The sequence below is a fragment of the Peromyscus californicus genome, unplaced genomic scaffold, assembly GCF_007827085.1.
Source record: "Peromyscus californicus insignis strain IS unplaced genomic scaffold, ASM782708v3 Scaffold_9__1_contigs__length_137607984, whole genome shotgun sequence".
In the NCBI taxonomy this organism is placed as follows: Eukaryota; Metazoa; Chordata; class Mammalia; order Rodentia; family Cricetidae; genus Peromyscus; species Peromyscus californicus.
This window is the reverse complement of record NW_026294617.1, coordinates 132,849,363-132,869,094: the sequence shown is the minus strand read 5'-3', so window position 1 is coordinate 132,869,094 and position 19,732 is coordinate 132,849,363. Positions and strand designations below refer to the sequence as shown.

General features: G+C 38.4%; 1 protein-coding gene across 2 annotated transcripts in view; it reads right to left on the bottom strand.

The window, feature by feature from the left end:
- Positions 1-19,732, bottom strand: part of Lrriq3 (leucine rich repeats and IQ motif containing 3) — a 112,838-nt gene that overhangs the window by 27,956 nt on the left and 65,150 nt on the right. For both annotated transcript variants that reach the window (XM_052730299.1, XM_052730300.1), the window contains exon 6: positions 10,570-10,699. In XM_052730299.1, coding sequence (XP_052586259.1) covers positions 10,570-10,699 — 130 coding nt within the window. The remainder of the gene's footprint in view (positions 1-10,569; positions 10,700-19,732) is intronic.

Sequence of the window (19,732 nt, the reverse complement as noted above, 5' to 3'; positions counted from 1 at the left end):
AGGCTTCCAGTCTGAGGAAACAGGATCAGCTGAGGAATTGGTGAGTTGAGGAAGCTGTGGCTTGTTCTGCTTCTCTGATCTTCCAGCGTTCACCCCAATACCTGGCTCTGGGTTTGTTTTTATTAATAAGACCTTTTAAGATTCATGCTACAGATGTGCATCTAATTGCATTCTTCTACATGCTGACATACAATTATGCCAGCATCATTGGTTGAAGATGTTTTAGTTATTCCAGCATATAAATTCAGCTTCTTTGTCAAAAATCAGGTGTACATATGTAGTGGGTAGCTGTTCCAGCTTTGACCTGGAAGTACTACCCCATTGAGGCTTCAGTAACTGTCACGCCTACAAGGTAGGGCCTAGACAGGAGCCCTTAAGACCTGAGATCTGGATTTTCCGGCTCTCTTGGTTCCTGGATCCTGGATGCTGGATGTAGACTGAGCAGTTTTCCAGAGAACACCACTGAACTACGCCACACTTTTCCCGGACCCTGCAACCTATCCCTTTACTTGTAAGTTACCCCACAAAATAAACCTTCCTTTTAACTACAAGGAGTTGCCTTAATACTACAACCAATAAACATAGGTGTATGGATTTATGTCTGGGTCCTTGATTCGATTCCATTGATCAACCTGTCTGCTTTTATGCCAGTACCATGCTGTTTTTATTACTGTAGCTCTGTAGTAAGACTTGAAGTCAGGGATAGTGACACCTCTGGAAGTTCCTCTATTGTACAGGATTGTTTGAGCTATCCTGGGTTTTTTGTTTTTCCATATGAAGTTGTAGCTGGTGTTTTCCTGTGTCCTGGCCTGCCAGCAGTTAGGGCAAATCTCTCCCACTAATGTCCCCCAAGTAAACACACAGAGACTTATATTACTTATAAACTGTATGGCCGTAGCAGGCTTCTTGCTATCGTTCTTATATCTTAAATTAACCCATTTCTATAATCTATACCTTGCCATGTGGCTCGTGGCTTCCTGGTATCTTACATCATGCTTCTGGCTGTGGTTGGCAGCGTCTCTCTGCCTCCGTCCTCCTGTTCCCAGAATTCTCCTCTCTCTTTGTCCCGCCTGTACTTCCTGCCTGGCTACTGGCCCATCAGTGTTTTATTTATCAATCAATCATCCACAGCATGAAGTTGAGTATTGTTCTTTCAAAGTCTGTAAAGAATTATGTTGAAATTTTGATGGGAATTTCATTGAATCTGCAGATTGCTTTTGGTAAGATTGCCATTTATACTATGTTAATCCTACTGATCCATGAGCCTGGGAGATCCTTCCATCTTGTGATATCTTCTCTAATTTCTTTCTTCAAGGATTTGAAGTTCTTGCCATACAGGTCTTTTACTTGATTGGTTAGAGTTACCCCAAGGTATTTTATATTATTTGTGGCTATCATGAAGGGTGATTTTTTTCCTGATTTCTTTCTCAGCCCATTTATTCTTTGTATGTAAGAGGGCTACTAATTTTTTTTAGTTAATCTTGTATCCAACCACATCATTGAAAGTGGGTAGAAGCTACAGGAGTTCCCTGGTAGAATTTTTGAGGTCACTAATGTATAATATCATATTATCTGCAAATAGTGATACTTTGACTACCCAGAAAGACAAACATGGAATGTACTCACTTATAAGTGGATATTAGCTATAAAGTAAAGGATAACCATGCCACAATCCACAGACCCAGAGAGGCTTAGCAACAAGGAGAGCCCAAGGAGGGGGGAACTCATGGATATCCCTGAGAAGGGGAAATAGAAGAGATTGAGTGGATGGACTGGAGATAGGTAGAGATGGGAAAATGAGGGATTGGCCAGAGAAACTCCCAGAAATCTACAGGGATGACCCCCGCTAAGATTCCAAGCAATAGTGGACATGTAACCTGAACTGGCCATCTCCTGTGACCAGGTGGGACTTCTAGTGGAGGAATTGGGACTCTGTCCCAGCAACATATCCTTTGACTAACAGTCTGTCCTTCCTACTGAAAGTTTGGGATGTTGGTAACTACCCCAATTGTCATCAGAGAGTCTTATCCAGTAATTTATGGAAACAGATGCAGAGACCGACAGCCAGGCACTGGGCCAAGTTCAAAGAATCCTACTAAAGAGAGGGAGAAAGGAATGTACAAGCCAAGGGAGTCAAGGACATCACAAGGGAACACACAGAAACAACTAACCTGGGCTCATAGGAGCTCACAGAGTCTGGACTGACAGCCAGTGAGCCCGCATGGGACCAACCTAGGCCCTCTACATATGTGACAGTTGTGAAGTTTGGTCTACTTGTGGGATGCTCCTAGCAGTGGGAGCAGGGGCTGTTCCTAACACGTTGGCTGGCTTTTAGGAACCTACTCCTCATACTGATTTCCCTTGCACAGACTTAATACAAGAGGAGGAGCTTATTCCTACCTCAATTTGATATTCCATGATTGTTGAAAACCATGGAAAGCCAGCCCCTTTCTGAACAGAAACAGAGAGTGGGTTGAGGTAAAGGGGAGGTAGGGGAAAGGAATGGAAGGAGAGAGGGAAGGGAAACTGCAGTCAGGATGTAAAATAAATGAATAAATTTAATTAATATAAAAAGTGATGTAATAAAATTGCACTTTATTTAAAATGTTTGGAATTCTTTCATGTGGAAAAATATATGTACATATATTTGCATTATATATGTGCCTGTTTGTGTCTGTGTGTGTATGTATCTCCACATATATATTCTTTAATATGCTATGCTTTATTTTAACACCTCAATGGAAAAAGTAAACTCTTTTCCAAAAGCCATGCACATTGTGTTTGTCAGGGCTCATTAGAGGAATTGAATTTATAGAATGAATATATATGAAAAGGGGAGTAATTAAGTTGTCTTACACAGTATAGTCTGGATGGTTGTCTTAGTTACAGTTTCTATTGCTGTGAAGAGACACCATGACCACAGTAACTCTTATAAAGGAAAGCATTTAACTGGGTGGCTCACAGTTCAGAGGTTCAGTCCATTATCATGGCAGGACATGGTGGCATGCAGCTGGGAGTTCTACATTTTGTGTAGGCAACAGGAAGTGGTCTGTCATACTGGGTGTAGCTTGAGGAAAGGAGACCTCAAAGCTTGCCTCCACAGTGACACATTCCTCCAACAAGGCCATACATCCTAATAGTGCCACTTCCTTTGGGACTCATTTTCTTTAAAACCACCACATTCCATTCCTTAGCCCCCAAAGACTTGTATACATATCATAATGCAAATATACATTCACTCCAACTTCAAAAATTCGTAGTCTACAATAGTCTCAAACTTATTTAAAGTCTGAAGTTCAAAGTTTCTTTGGAAATTCATGCAATCTCTTAACTGTAACCCCTTATAAAATCATAATCAAAAAGTAGATCACATATTTTTCCAACATACAGTGGCACAGGAAATACATTACTACTCCAAAACATAGGGAAGAGAGCATAGTGAGGAAATGCTGGAACAAAGCAAGACTGAAAACCAGCTAGGCAAACTCCAAACTCTGTATCTTTATGTCTGATGTCAAAATGCTCTTCTGATCTCCAACACCATTCAGCTTTGTTGACTGCAATACACTTCTTTCTCTTTGGCTGGTTCCACTCCCTGTTAGCAGTTCTCCTTGGCAGGTATCCCATGGCTCTGGCATCTCCAATATCTTGGGGTCTCCAAGGCAATGCAGGCTTAACCTTCACAGCTTCATACATTGGCCTCTCTATGCCTCCATTCAGGGACACCCCTGACACATGCCTGGGATCAGCAGCTTTCTTTAGTCACAGAAGGAGATTCTATGACCCCTGTCTTTTATTTTTAACTCTAAAGCAGGAACCAGGTGCCTGAACCTGCCAAGTTCCACTGATTTCTGGTGCTGGAACAAGGCCACTCAATTACATCAATTCAATTACATCTTTACCAGCTTTCTGTTTTCCATGGTTTCCTTCACTGCCTAAGTTTGGCAGTTCTGGAACTTGCTCTGTAGACCAGGCTGGCCTCAAACTCAGAGATCCATCAGCCTCTGCCTCTGGTGTGATAAGAATAAAGGCATGTAGCACCACATGCAGCTCTAAGCTTTACTTTAGTTCCTTTTTACAATTTGGAAACTTAACTGGATGAGATTTTTCCCTGAAGTCACCACTCTCTTTATTCCATTTCTTAATCTCCCTGAACACAAGAGTTAGCTTCATCGTACTTCCTGGTGCTCTTTTTTTCCTTAAATTTTACATTTTGTAATTTACCCTGCTCAGCTTGCTCCTTTTCAGTATAAATCTTCATTATAGTTACCACTAATAACCACAAAACAGAGACTATAATAGGCTCTTTTGAGATTTCCTCTGCCAACAGAATTAATTCAAAACTCTTCACTTTAGCTTTACACAGACTCTTTGGACAAGGGCAAAAGGCAGCTATATTCTTCACCAAAATATAACAAGACCAGTCTCTAAGCCATATCTAATATTACTAACACTCTTCTCCTCTGAAACCTCTTGATCCAGGAACCCACAGTTCATGTCACCCTCAGCACCACTGTCTTCCAGGCTCCTACTAGGATGGCCCATTAAGCAGCACTGAAAGTGTCCAGCTACTTTTCTAATCCACTGTCCAAAGGTCCACACTCCTTCAAACAAAAACATGGTCAGGCCTGTCACAGTAATACCCTAGTCCCTGGTACCAACTTCTCTCTTAGTTAGGGATCCTATTGCTATGAAGAGACACCATAGCAACTCTTATAGAGGAACACATTTAATTGTGTGGCTTACAGTTCAGAGGTTCAGTCCATTATCATCACAGTGGGTCATAGCAATGTGTAGGCAGACATGGTGCTGGAAAGGTAGCTGAGAGTTCTACATCTTATGCAGGCAACAGGATGTGATCTGTCTCACTGGGTATAATTTTAGCACAGGAGACCTCAAAGCCCACCTCCACAGTGGCACACTTTCTCCAACAAGGCCACACCTACTCCAGTAAAGTGATACCTCCTAATAGCACCACTGCCTTTTGGACCCATTTTATTTCAAACCACCACAGTAGTCCGACAACAATTGTCTCACACTGGAAATGCAGAGAATGTAGTAGTTGGTAGTTTCTCAGTCCATGAGGCTTGGTTCCACAGTACTACCTGTCTGGCACTGCAGACCTGGAGGATTCCTGGGGAACTGCTGATCTTGAAACTGCATTGGAAAAGGGGAAGGGGGGGTTCTAGTATAAATTAAGGCACACTGCAGCACACTGCAGGGGAGAAGAACTTGCCAGCCACAGCAAAGATATGCAGACAAAAGCAAAACTTTCTTCCAGAAGGCTGTCTTTCCACTTCAAATAATCTGATCAAAATAGTCCAGTTGCTAGTCGTTTGGTACAGTACAGATCCAGTAAGGGTGACCCTCAAAATTAACCCTCACAGATATGTTCTCCAAAATAACTTACTTCAATGTGGTATATGTATGGATTATTTTCAACATTTTGATGAAATTTTGGCAAATACTACACCATCTGCTTTCTGAATGTTATAAACCAAATGGACTACATTTCACCCAAACATAAAAGAATATAGCTTATGACCAGCATCTCATGTAATTTTCTCTGAAATTGGTGACATACTCAGACACAAAACAAGTCTCAACAGATACAAGAAAACTGAAATACACCATGTTTCCTATCTAACCACCATGGATTAAAGCTGGATATCAACAACAACAGAAAGTTTACAAGCTCATGAACACACACTACAAAATGGAAAACTGTCAAGATGAAAATTAAGAAAGAAATCAACAATTTTCTAGAAGTGAATGAAAATGAAGATATAATAAAAAATCTGTAGGACACAATGAAATCAGTTCTAAGAGGCAAGTTCATAGCACTAAGTGACTACACAAAAAAAATTGAAGAGATCTCATACTAGTAGCAATAGCACACCTAAAAGCCCAAGAACAAAAAGAATAAATCACACCCAAGAAGAGTAGATGACAAGAAATAATCATGTTGTATCTGAAACCAATAAAATAGAAGCAAACAAAACAATGCAAAGTATCAATGAAATAAACAGTTGGTTCTTTGAGGAAATCAATATAACCTTTCCAAATTAGTTAAAATGCCAGGAGAATACCCAACCTAAAAAATTAGAGGGGCGAAATAACAGCAGAATCAAGAAAAGCCAGAAACTGATAAAGGCATACTTCAAAAACCTGTACTTCAACAAGCAGGAAAATCTAAAAGAAATGGATAATTTTTTCTATACATACCACTTACCAATGTTAAATCAAATTCAGATAAGTAATTTCAACAGACCTATAACCCCTAGTCAAATAGAAGCAGTAATTAAACGTCTACCAACAAAGAGAAGCCCAGAACCAGATGGTTTTATGTAGCTGGAGTTTTCTCCAGTCCTGCCTGGCCCATGGTCAGGACAAATCTCTCTCACCCACCAGTCCCGCAGTCACTTAGAGCCAACCAAGTAAACACACTGAGACTTATATTGCTTACAAACTGTATGGCCGCAGCAGGCTTCTTGTTATCTAGTTCTTATATCTTAAATTAACCCATTTCTATTCATCTATAAGTTGCCACATGACTCGTGGCTTACCAGTATCTTACATGTTGGTACTCATGGTGGCGGCTGGCAGCTTCTCCTGACCAGTCTTCCTGTTCCCAAAATTCTCTTCCCTGCTTGTCCTGCCTATACTTCCTGCCTGGCTACTGGCCAATCAGCATTTTATTTATTCACAACATACAGGACATCCCACAGCAGTTTTAACACAGAATTCTACCAGACATTCAAAGAAGAGTTAATGACAATACTACTCAAAATATTCCACAAAATAGAAACAGAATGTTGCCCAATTTTTATTATGAGGCCAGAATTGCCCTGATACCCAAATAACATCAAGGCCCAACAAAAGAGAAAATTACAGACCAATTTCATTAATGAACTAAGATGCAAAGATTCTCCATAAAATACTTGAAAACCATATCCAAGAACATATCAAAAAGATCATCCACCATGATCAAGTAGGCTTCATCACAGAGAAAAAGATTGGTTCATATATGAAAATCAATTAATGTAGCCCACCCTATAAACAAACTGAAGGACAAGAACTACATGATCAATATCATTAGATGAAGAAAGGGCCTTTGACAAAATTTAACACCACTTTATGATAAAAATCCTGGAGAGATTGGTGATACAAGGGACATACATAAACATAATAAAGGCAGTTTACAGCAAGCACAAATACATCATCAACTTAAATGGAGAGAAACTTAAAACAGTTCCACTAAAATCAGGAATGCAAAGTTATCCATTCTTTCTATACCTATTCAATACAGTACTGGAAGCCTTAGCTAGAGCAACAAGACAACTGAAGGAGATCAAGGGGATAAAATTTGGAAAGGAAGAAGTCACAGTATCATTATTTAAAATGATATGATAGTATACATGAGTGACCCTAGAAATACCATTGGGAACTCCTACAGTTGATAAAGACTTTCAGGAAAGTAGCTTGATATGAAATTAACTCAGAAAAACAGTAGCCTTCCTATATACAGATGACAAATGGACTGAGAAAGAAATCAAGGGAAAATAACTTTTACAATTGCCTCAAAAAAATAAAATATAGCATGCGGTAACTTTAACCAAATAAGGGAAACACTTGTATGACAAAAACTAACACATGAAAAACAATTTGAAAAATATATCAGGAGATAGAAAGGTCTCCCATACTCATATATACACAAGAAACAAACAGGAGATAGCTAAAACAATCTTGTGTCACAATAAAAATGCTGGAGGTATCACCATCCCTGACCTCAAATTGTATTATAGGGCTATAGTAATAAAAATCAGCATGGTACTGGCACAAAAATAGACATGTATATATCAATGGAATAAAGATGAAGACCCAGACATAAATCCACACACCAATGGACACCAGATTTTTTATGAAGAAGCCAGAAATATACATTGGCGGGGGGAGACAGCATCTTCAACAGATGGTGCTGTTGAAACTGTACAGCTGCAGGCAGAATAATCCAAATACATCCATTCATATCATCCTAAATAAAACTGAACTCCAAATGGATCAAAGACTTCAAGATAAAACCAGATATATTAAACCTGATAGAAGAGAAAATGGGGAATAGCCTTGAAGGAATTGGCACAGGAGATGACTATTGTGTATTATATGGTATGCCAATAGCACAGGCACTAAGATTGATGATTAATAAATGGGACCTCAAGAAACTGAAAAGTTTCTGCATGGCAAGGAAAACCATCATTCTAACAAAGTATAAGCCTAAAAAATGAGAAGGGATTTTTACCACCAACACATCCAGTAGAGGGCTAATATCTAAAATACATAAAGAACTCAAAAAACTAGCTCTCAAGAAAACAAATAATCCAGTTAAAAACAGGGAACAGGTCTAAACAGATAATTCTCACAAGAAGAAACATAAATAACTGATAAACACTTAAATATTGAACACTCTTAGTCATCAGGGAAATGCAAATCAAATTGAAATCAGAGACTTCATTTTACATTGTAAGAATGGCTAAGATCAGTAACACAAGTGACCATTCCTGCTGGTGAGTATGTGAAGTGCAGGAAGCCATGAGAGTATACAGCAGATGACAACTAGTATTTAACAGGTCGACCCACCAGATGAATAAATCTTTGTTGGGGAGCCCTACTAGGCAAATTCCAGGGTCACTGGTTATGGAAACCAGTTGTTTTCTGTCTAACTTTCTCCTGTGCCACCACATACCTCCCTAAAAAGAACAGCTGTGGGAGTCTTTCTGTAGCCAAATACATCCATTCATATCACCCTAAATAAAACTCAATTCCAAATGGATCAAAGACTTTAAGGTAAAACCAGATATACTAAACCTGATAGAAGAGAAAATGGGGAATAGCCTTGAAGGAATTGGCACAGGAGATGACTATTGTGTATTATATGGTACGCCAATAGCACAGGCACTAAGATTAATGATTAATAAATGGGACCTCAAGAAACTGAAAAGTTTCTGCATGGTAGTATGTTTTACATCTTTGGGCACACTATAGCTGTGGATGGTCAGGAAGATATTTTCTGTTTAAGGTGTATAATTCTGATGAACAGAAAATATACTAGAATATTTTTCTTAATTGACACGGGAAAGTAACAGTATTCTCAGTCTCAAAGACAGCTAACTTTAGACTCCAGAACAAATTCAAAACAGAATGATTATTCTGTATGTATTGATCACATTTTTAAGTTTTAAAAGAAGAGAGAGAGAGAGAGAGAGAGAGAGAGAGAGAGAGAGAGAGAGAGAGAGAGAGAGAGAAAGGAGTGAGGAAGAGAGGGTGGGAGGGATTGAGGGATGGAGGGAGGGAGGGAGAGAGGAAGCCCTTTAAGCAATGTATTGGTAATAAAAGATAATAAATTAGGGATTATTGAAACAATGAAGGCAAGAAAAAATGACTAATAGGATGTTAAAATAACTAAAAAGTACACATAGTGTCTAAAATACTATACATGCCCAGGAAAGGTATAACAAGACCATTAATTATCCTTCAATGTACAGTGATCTTAGGAGTGAGATTTCCACTCAACAGTGAAAGTTGCCCATGCAAATCTGAAGCCTGGAAATAAAATTGATTTCTTAAATGCCTAACTATAACTCAAGCATCAAGACAGCAATTGTAAGACAAGTACTTAAGAGGCCATGTTGAGTAGAGGATGTTGAAACACCCTTCTCTGATCTCCGTGGTTCCAGGCATGCAAGTAGTACAGACATATATGCAAGCAATGCACCCACACATATAAAAAATAAAGAGAAAATAAATTTAAAATAATCAAAACTGCAATTTTCAGAGCCTGGACACAATGGTGTACAACTACAGTGCCAGCTAGTAAGATGAGATGGTAAAAATAACTTGAGCCTAAGACTTGGATCCTGGACAGTCTGGACAGTACAGTGAGTTTACACGATTCCTCAGTGAAAGACACAATAGAGAAACGAATGTTCATCTCAGATAGGAGGGTTTATTTTAGAAACTTTCTGTAAATGAAGAGGCAAGTTTTTATTAAGATAATGTGGTGCATTTTTGCATAAAAATAATCATATTCCAAGTTAAAAGAAACAGTATCATTTTTAATTTAAGTAATGATTAGGCTATTACTACAGGCTCCTAAAGAACAGGAATTGACAGAGGCAGTCATAAAACTATCAGTTATGGATGGAGTTTACTAACGGCTTTTATCAAATAAAATATATCCATTGAAAGATTAGACGAGGTGTGGATTTTTAAGTGTGTCTGTGGATTTATATGACGTGTGTGCAGTGCCTACAGAGACCATAAGAGGGCATCAGATTCCCTCAGGTTGTAAATTGGGACAGTTGTGAGCTGTGATATGAGTGCTGAGAATCCAGTTCAGTTCTTCTGAAAGAGAAGCAAGCACTCCTAACCATGGAGACATCTTCAAACCTCACTAGATGCATATTTTGTCAAATGTCTCAACATTTATTTTCAAGTCTAGTGTTTAGAAGCTCAAAATCAGTATCCCCAATTTCTTGTTGCTTTATTTAGTTCACATCAAAACATACCAACCTTTCTGAATGTGATGTCTTGGTGGTTTTGGTTTTCGGTCAATATCTTTTGTTTTTAATTCACACGAAAGACGGGAAATGCATTTTCTGTACTCAGGAGAGTATTTAAGGTCAGCAGGAGTACATCTGATCTATGAAAACATATAAAGGCATTGATAAGTCATTTCGTGTTGCTGTGATAGAAGACTAGGACAAAGGGTTTGCTTCCCAACTCCAGGTTACAGTTCACCATCTGGGGGAAGTCAAGGCAGCAGGAACTTGAAGCAGCTAGTCATGTCACATCCACAGTCGAGGGCAAACAGCGAGGAATTAATGCATACATGCTATGCTGAGTTTACTTTCTCTGCTCTATTATAGCTCAGAATCCTCTTCCTAAGGAATGGCACCACCTATGATGGATCTGTCTTTCTACTTCTAACCAAGATACCAGCCCCCCCACATACACACACACCCACAGGCCAAGCTGATCTAGAAAATCTCCACTGAAATTTCCTTCCCAGCTGATTCTAGAACGTGTCAGGTTGATAATAAAAACTAACCACAGCAGATGATATCTAATGTCTCAGAGTTCTCAAAGAACTTTCTCATGTGTGGTACAGTACTATGATTTTGATTTTTAAAACCTGTAAGACAAGTACCATAAAGAAAAACTTTAAAAGTACCATTGTTTATTCCTTTGTTAGGCAATCTCTCAGGAACTGTTAGTGATACCCTGGGGGTAATCTTATAAAGGCAGTGGAAGGAAGAGGCTGTACCCATAAAGAGTCGACACATATTTTTGTCTTAAAGCCTGAGGAAGGCTCAATGAAAGAAAGGAAGAACACAAAATTACCTTACAGAATTCTTAATGTACCACAAATAGGAAAATAGACAGTAATATAAGAAAGAAGCTTGGAATGAAACCAGAGTAAGTACAAGCCTTTTATTATAATTGGACCAGATATGTATGGATAAACAATAGAATGACAATCAGCAAGGAGCTTCCTGGAGAGCAGGAGTGATGTCAAGTGTAGACTGTGTCATGAACACATTGACAAGGTGTCAACAACACTGTGCTGTCTTCTCTTCTTCACAGACCACAGAGATTTCTGCAGGTCATCAAGGAGTCAACATCAGGGAAAGCCCTCATCATCACTCTCACTGTATCTGCACAACTTCCATCCTGTAACATGGTATCCACACTTTTCTCAGAAAGATGGAGGTGGAAAAATGATGCAAGCACACAGGTGTGTTTCTAAATGAATGAACTTCTACTAAGATCTCATTGGCAGACCATTTACTCAAAGGAGCATATGAAGAATGTATTAAATGTATTCAGGGAGGACATTAGGGAGGAGGAATGGCTAGAACAAATTGTCATCCTGGTAAAAAGAAAAATAAAACAAAACAAACAAAAATATACATAATAGTAGACTGTTAATAATGTCACAGTGAAGAATACTGTTTTATAAAACCTGTTATGATTAGAGAGTGTGTGTGTGTGTGTGTGTGTGTGTGTGTGTGTGTGTGTGCACGCACGTGTGTATACCTGTGTGCCACAGTGCACATGTGGAGGTCATAGTACAACTTTGGAGAGAGTTGGTTCTCTCTTCCACGTTGCAGGTCTCAGTGGCACGCACCTTCTCCTACTGAGCCATCTCACCTATTTCAGTACAATCACGTTGAAGTTTGTCAGGATATTATGCCTCCTCTGATATGAAACACTAAATTCTGAAGGTCTGTGAATGCATCTTCAGATGCCTCTGAGTCATTTGCTTTTTAGATATGTTATAGAAAACTTACATAGTACTTATAATTTGCATTGTTTTATGCACTTCACAGATTCTTGCTGTCATTTAATATCCAAAACAGATATCAGCTGCATGCATTTACTGTATAAAGCCTCAGAAATACATTTACTTAAGTGAATAAAGCCATATCTTTATCACAGACTCATCTCTTACTTGGACAAATGGTACCACCTTCATCTAAATAGAAGTCAGTTAAATTTCTAATAAAATTTGTGGGTGAAAAGCCCATTACATTTCTGTTCTACCTTGACATTGCCCTCTACCATATTAGTTTTCTGTCACATGTTCCATACCATGCAAAACAGGCATTTGTAGTAAAATCTGGTCCCTCACTTGGGTGTGGTGGTGCATGCTTGCAACCTCAGTACTCTGTAGGTGGTAGTAGGGGGGTCAGAGTTTCAAGGCCACCCTTGGCTACATAGTGAGTTCATGGAAATATTTAGAATCTCAATATTTTTAAACTCCCATGTGATATTCTCTGATTTATTGGTTGAAAGTCACTTTTCTCTAGCAGTGACAGTGCAATGACAACTTGCTGTTCAAAGCAGGTCCTTTGTATTTCTCTGCTGTGGGATGGTCTGTATGTCAAATGTGTTGCTGATTGGTCAATGAATAAATCACTGATTGGTCAGTGGCCAGGCAGGAAGTATAGGCGGGACTAACAGAGAGGAGAATCGAGAGAACAAGAAGCTGGGTGAGGGAGACACTGCCAGCCGCCATCAGGACAAGGAAGATGTAAAGTACCGGTAAGCCACAAGCCACGTGGCAAGGTATAGATTAATAGAAATAGATTAATTTAAGCTGTAAAAACAGTTAGCAAGAAGCCTGCCACGGCCATACAGTTTGTAACCAATATAAGTCTCTGTGTTTACTTGGTCGGGTCTGAGTGGCTGTGGGACTGGCAGGTGAGAGAGTTTGTCCTGACTGTGGGCCAGGCAGGAAAACTCTAACAACATTTCTCCCTCCAGAAACAAATCTGTGTTTATTCCTTCAGTGAAAAGCCTTTCACTTATTAATTCCGAGACAATTTATTCTCATTATCTGCATGACAAAAATCACTATTTTTGCTAAAAACACAAATAAATAAGGCATTTGCAGCTCATGAACATCCTGTTTCCTAAGATTGACAAACACACACTTTATGACTCATAACATCAAAGTATGGTAGCAAAACATGGCATAATTTTAAATAAAGATGTTTGTATTGTCACTTAAATCCAATTCTATTAGGAAATGTGACAAAATTGTGCAGGTCACAACTTTTCAATTAAAGCCACGATGGTCAACTGTAAAAACAAAGGCTTCTTCTATAAACCATCTTCCCGCTTCTGCTCTATGTTGATACTCTTTTTTCCTCACATTACTATATATGCAATTGACTTCATGCTAGAAATCATGTTAAATTCAGGCCACTCATGCCTGGGGAGGTCGCAGGTCCTCAGAAACTACCTACTACTGTTTATTGATAAAGAAAAGTGATACCAATCTTTCTCTTTAAAGTTTTTAATTTTTTCCTTTTCACTCTTCTCTCTTCATTCTTGTCTTCCAATCTGTCTTCTTAATATTCCTGTCTAAACCCAGAGATCAGTGCTGTTCTCAGCCTTGGTCAGTTAAGCTTCTTTTTTTTTCCATGGGGTGTGACTTTGAAGAGATTCACAGCAGGTCAAAGTGTGTAGAATAAGTGATGGCTGTGTACCGAACTATGAACTGAACATCTATATCACACTATACAAGACTCAGGGAACATCATGGAAGAGAATTAAGAGGATTATAAGAACTAGAGGTTTGGGAAGAGTGTCATGAAACTGGGTATTTTGGACATGACAAGGCCATTGAACTCATGAACTCACTGTAAAGACCTGTATGAGGACACATTACCATTTCCTCATGCACGGAGATGAGGGCTGGTGAGAACCCAGCACTCACTGAGAGATTCTGTGCAGGTAATGAGTGCTAGCATTGTAGTCACTGACAATTTGCCTATGCGCCATTAAAGAGACTATACTCAAATTCATTCAAGAATTCATCATTAAACTCAGTGAGCCTCAAAATATAATAAAAGCAGACATCAAAGTAGGAGAGGGCTTGTTAAGAAGAAGTAGAGTTTCACTAGGAGACAGGAGGCCTGAGAGAAGGCAATAGGGAGTGTAAAGTGCCCTAATTTAATTAGAGACAAATACAATGTTTCCAAAGAACAACAGAAAGAAATGAAGAAAGAGATCATGTTACATTCCATTTGAAACACAGAATGACTCATTTTTTTCTTCTACAGATCATATTTTATCCTATCCATCAGAAAATGAGTTTTCCTAGCAATCTTGGTTTAACTAGTAGTTATCCATTCCATTACCCAAAAGAATAAGAAAGCAAAAAAGTATACATCTCAGATATTATAAATGTAGTCTTTATCCTAAATGATAGTAGACTATCAAATATATATAAAGAGTCAAATGAAGGAGGTCTAGTTAAGTAGGAACTTTCTAAAATATATGTAATATATATAATGTACATATAATAAATATATACTTAATTCTCCAATTTATTCTTCTTCATGTATTCACTTGTCTATCATTTAAAAAGCATTTTTACTTTCCTCACTTAAGACAAAAATGCATGATAGAAAGCTCATGTGTTAATCTGAGATAAATCTGTAGGCAGATCATCAAATAGTCAAATACATAAATAAGCCAGGGCTTTCAAAAGCTACCAATATTAAGGAAAGTGGCTTTTCTGTGGTATGTAAGAAGAGAGAGAGTGGATATGAACCACAAACACACTGTTTGATCCTTGAGTTCACAACGAAGAGAAGTTACTAAAATACTGGACAAATATAATATAGACCTAGTTTTCACCACCATAAATTATAATTTATATTATCCATACTGTTGTATACCAGAGACTCATTTGTGATGACTTTAGTAAATATTTAGGGCTATTTGGCCAAGGAACAGTATAAACTGATGATAAATTAAATAAATCAGATATAAATTCAGTTTAACAAAGTCAGAATTAACTCAGGTTTAGATGTGAAGTGTGTAGTAAATTTTCATTGAGTGATATTTGATAACATCTCTGGTCACTTATGAAGTGCTAATATAATTAGGTAGAGATATGAGAAGCTGAGTGCCCAGGCAGGGAAGAGTGAGTGTCAGTGAGCCTGTTCTAATGCCTTAAGTTAATCTACTCTCAGTTCAATATTTATCAATACTTATATGCAAGCTTTGAATAAAAATACATAAACTGTTTATCACATTTTCTGATGAGAAGGCAAAGGAACAAATTCACTTAAGAGCAACCGGAAATTCACAGTATGGCCAACAGACTGAAGTCACTAGGCTGGCTGTGCAGAGGACGTTAAACTGGAGTAGATATTGCAGTTGGACAAATTAAATAACTATCATTAAGTTAAAACAATTAAATTATATTAAATCACTTGAGCATATATTGTGCTTTGAAGCATGGATAAAGACAAAAGCTCCAAGGAGTGGTTTGGAAGCCCCTTTGGGGAGTGTGCTAGAATCTTATCTAGATTTGGAGAATTGTCTAACCACATACTTTTCCCTTTGACGCACTCCATCAGACCCTGGAAACATACTTTCCTATAACTTCAGATATCCTAGACCATTGAAATGAGTATACCGCCTAATGTATTCTACCAACTACGCAGTCTACAAACTAACATATTGTGAAAATATACCCTGTGTAACTCAGTTCTACGCAATGACAGAGAAGAAAGGAGGTAACAGAGCAATTCAGGCTTCTACATTCCCCAACATCCTTCAACTTCAATGGAATTCTGAAGTTTGAACAAAGCTTGGTATTTCCATGCTAACCTTTTCCTGAAACTTCACACTTCATCCTATGGCAAATCTTAGCACTCCTAGCTCTTGAATATACTTCAAATATGTCTATGCATTTCTGCTGTCATTCTTGTAGCCTAAGTCTAGAAGTATCTCTTTCCAGTCAAATACAAATCCCTTATTGGAATTAACAAGATACATTTATATTGGTCAAAATACTTTGTGGTTTTAAATACTCTGATGTCTCTTTGAGTTGCTAACTTTTTACTGTGAGCTAGAAACTTCAGAAAAATATAACCTCTGTCATATCACCAAACTCATCTCATCTCTGGCTGTAGTTCACTGAACTCCTGCCACACTGGAGTTCATTCAGCCTCATAAACACATCCCAAACTAAACAAGCTATTACATGGCTCAGGGCCTTGTGCAGGGGCCTGTATTTCCAGAACTGTGCATGGCTAGCTCCCTATGCTTCAAGTATTCACTACAAATAGTTTCTCCTCAGAAAATCTTGTCACAGTCTTATGAGAAAGTCTCCCTGTCCCCAGTCTCCACTCAACATCCTATGCAGATTACATCAGCCATTTATCACAATGTTTGCTTAGTTGAGGTAAACTTTTTCCCCAAATCTGGTCCTTAGGAAGGACTTCCTTGGATCTGTGAATGATCCTGGAACTAAACAACAACAACCAACCAACTAACCAATCAATCAACCAACAAAACAACTAACCAACCAACCAATCAAACAACCAACTAACCAATCAATCAACCAACAAGATGTGGTGATACTGTGTGGAGCTTTAGGCTCTCACTTCATGTGATAGATCATGGAATTCTTCCATTCTGTGGGGAGAATCCAATAACCAGAAATAAGCTTTAAAGAAATTATAGTTTATATTTTACAGCACCTAGAACTTCCAACATTTCTCTCACTTATCTTGGAATTGTTTTATTCCTGATGACCACTGAATGAGCTTCCCACTCAGCAACTCTCTATAACTATCACATCCCTTCTTTGGCACTTTCTCCTGTACATCAACTCAGACATGGGATGTTCTAGAACATCTGCGACTTTACCAACTGAATTTGCCATATCCTTACAACAGATCAATTCCTCTGGAAAGAATAACTATGTGTTTTCTCAGCCACAACTTCCACATTCTGTTAGCTATGCATCATAATAAGTTAACAGGCCAAGATAGTAAAGAAGGAAATTTCAAATGGCAGTATTCAGTGGAGATGTTAACAAGTAATCTGCAAAAGTCACTTAGAGACTTCAGTCACACGGCACAAATCCCATACAATCATAAAATGCATATTTCCCAGCAATAAATAAAACTTTGAGGCATCACTAAATACCAAGCTGCTTAACTGAGGATCAACTTAAGTTTTGCAATTCACAAAGTACATTGATATTTGATTGCAAAAAAGGCAGATAGATGGTTATGTTTGATGCTTTCTTCCTTAAGAAATAATGGTTTACCATTTTGAAACACTGAGAAGTAGGTTTCAGTGGTGACAATCCTTTCTCATTCTTGACTCATTTAAATATTTGAGTAAATACTTATGTCTAAGATTCAAGTTATATTGTGAATCTCTTGGTTTGTTTTCTAACTTGTGGGTTAGTTGGACTTCTGTTTTCACATTTTCTGCTATGGAATCAGAGACTTTCTATTTTAAATGAGGTTGTAAAGTCTTGAACAAAACAGTCTGATAACAAGCCACGTTTTTTTCGGTACAATCAGCACTATTTCTACATCTAGAAGCATTTGCTTCATCACCATGCTGTACTGTGGGTGAAAGCAGTCAAGTGTTGAAGGATCACCCTAGGAACCTGTTGAGAAGCACGGTTGATCCACAGGTTCTTGGTATCTTATCTTCTACTTGGTTTTCTCCTTCAATACTTCCAGATCCCAAAGTATGAATCCAAACACAAGAGCTTTCAAACACTACTCAAAAGATGTAACTTTTAGGTTACAATAACACAGATTATCTCCTTTATCCTAATGAAAATTGTTGGCTCTGCTGTTCAGATCCACAGCATTTTATTGAATCAGCAGAAAGCATTGTACTTCAGGGAGCTGGTATGCTGTGGGTAGCAAGTACACCCAACTGTCCTCAGAGCTCTGAAATGCAAGTTAGCATTTGCAGTCAACTTTCAACAGTAAGTGCTGGTTCCCAGCACCAGACATAGAGAAGGGGCCTCATTTCAAATATACTTTTAGGAGTAAGGATTATTGTTTAAGATACTAACTAACCTTTAAATCATGGTAGATTTAACTATTACTTCACAAACTGCTACTACCTTATATTTGATGCCAATATTACTTTATTTGAAAGAGATTTCAACAAGACAGTACCCTAACACAAGGAAGAGAATGAACAAAAGGTGACCTAGATAAGCACAGGGGACTTAGTACATAAAGGAAGAAACATAACTTTTCTATACAAAAGCAAACTACAACAAAAACAATCGTGGGAAATGGAGGTGCTGAATGTGTTTATTGAGAATTTCAGGATTAGGGCATGTGGGAAATTCATTGTAGAAATGCCATGTTTGCTCAGCTCAAGACTTAGTTTAAGGTCCATCACGACCAACACTAGAGGTACCAACAAGTCCATTATTGAGCCCTCAGTTTTGCCATAGAGTGGATACTTAGCAGTGAGTGAAGTTTTGGAACCTTATAAAAAAAGACACTGCAAATTTCCATGAGATTTTAGACTTTTACTTCAAGATGAAAGGAAGTAACGCTTAGTGTAAGCTCAGCAAAATCACCAACAAGCATACAGCTCATAGGGTCTGTAGTTCAGTGCAAACCTCATTCTGTCCAAAGTAAAAGCGTAGTTAACACAGCTTTCTTAACAAACTCAGTCCCCCCCCCCACTCATATCAGAGATATTTCATCCAATATCCAATGTTATTTACATAAATATAATATTGGTGTTACCTGATAAAATGATGCAAAACTATCATTGAAGGGCTGGAAAGATGGGTCACACAAAGCAAGTGTGAAGACTGGAGTTTAAATCCACAGAGCCCTTTGAAAAGCTGTGTGGCAGTTTACACCTATAATCCCAGGGCTCCTATGCTACAAGAAAAGATGCACATGAAAAAACCCTCAGAAACTTGCTGAAAACAAACTTACAAAAAATAAAGAGACCCTGTCTCAAAACCAAGGTGGGAGTCAAGGGCCAACATCCAAGACAAGCATACAACAACAACAGTCATCACAGGAGACCTAGCAAGGTGAGGCTGGGTAGGATACTCTGGTGTCAACTGCAAAAAGACCAGAAGCTGAAGAGATGGCTCAGTGGCTAAGAGTGTGTACTGCTTTTGCAGAGATCCAAGTCTGATTCCCAGCTCCCATGTCAGGTGACTCACAAATGCCAATTTCTTCATCTCTAGTAGAACTGGTGCCCTTTTCTTGACTGAAGTCATCTACACTAATATGCACATCCCATCACATAGGTACACACTCCCATACAAAAACATATGCTTAAATATAATAAAAAAACAGCCCTGATAAACTAAAATAAACAAGTTACCAGACTACATGTTACCACAGCTGAACCA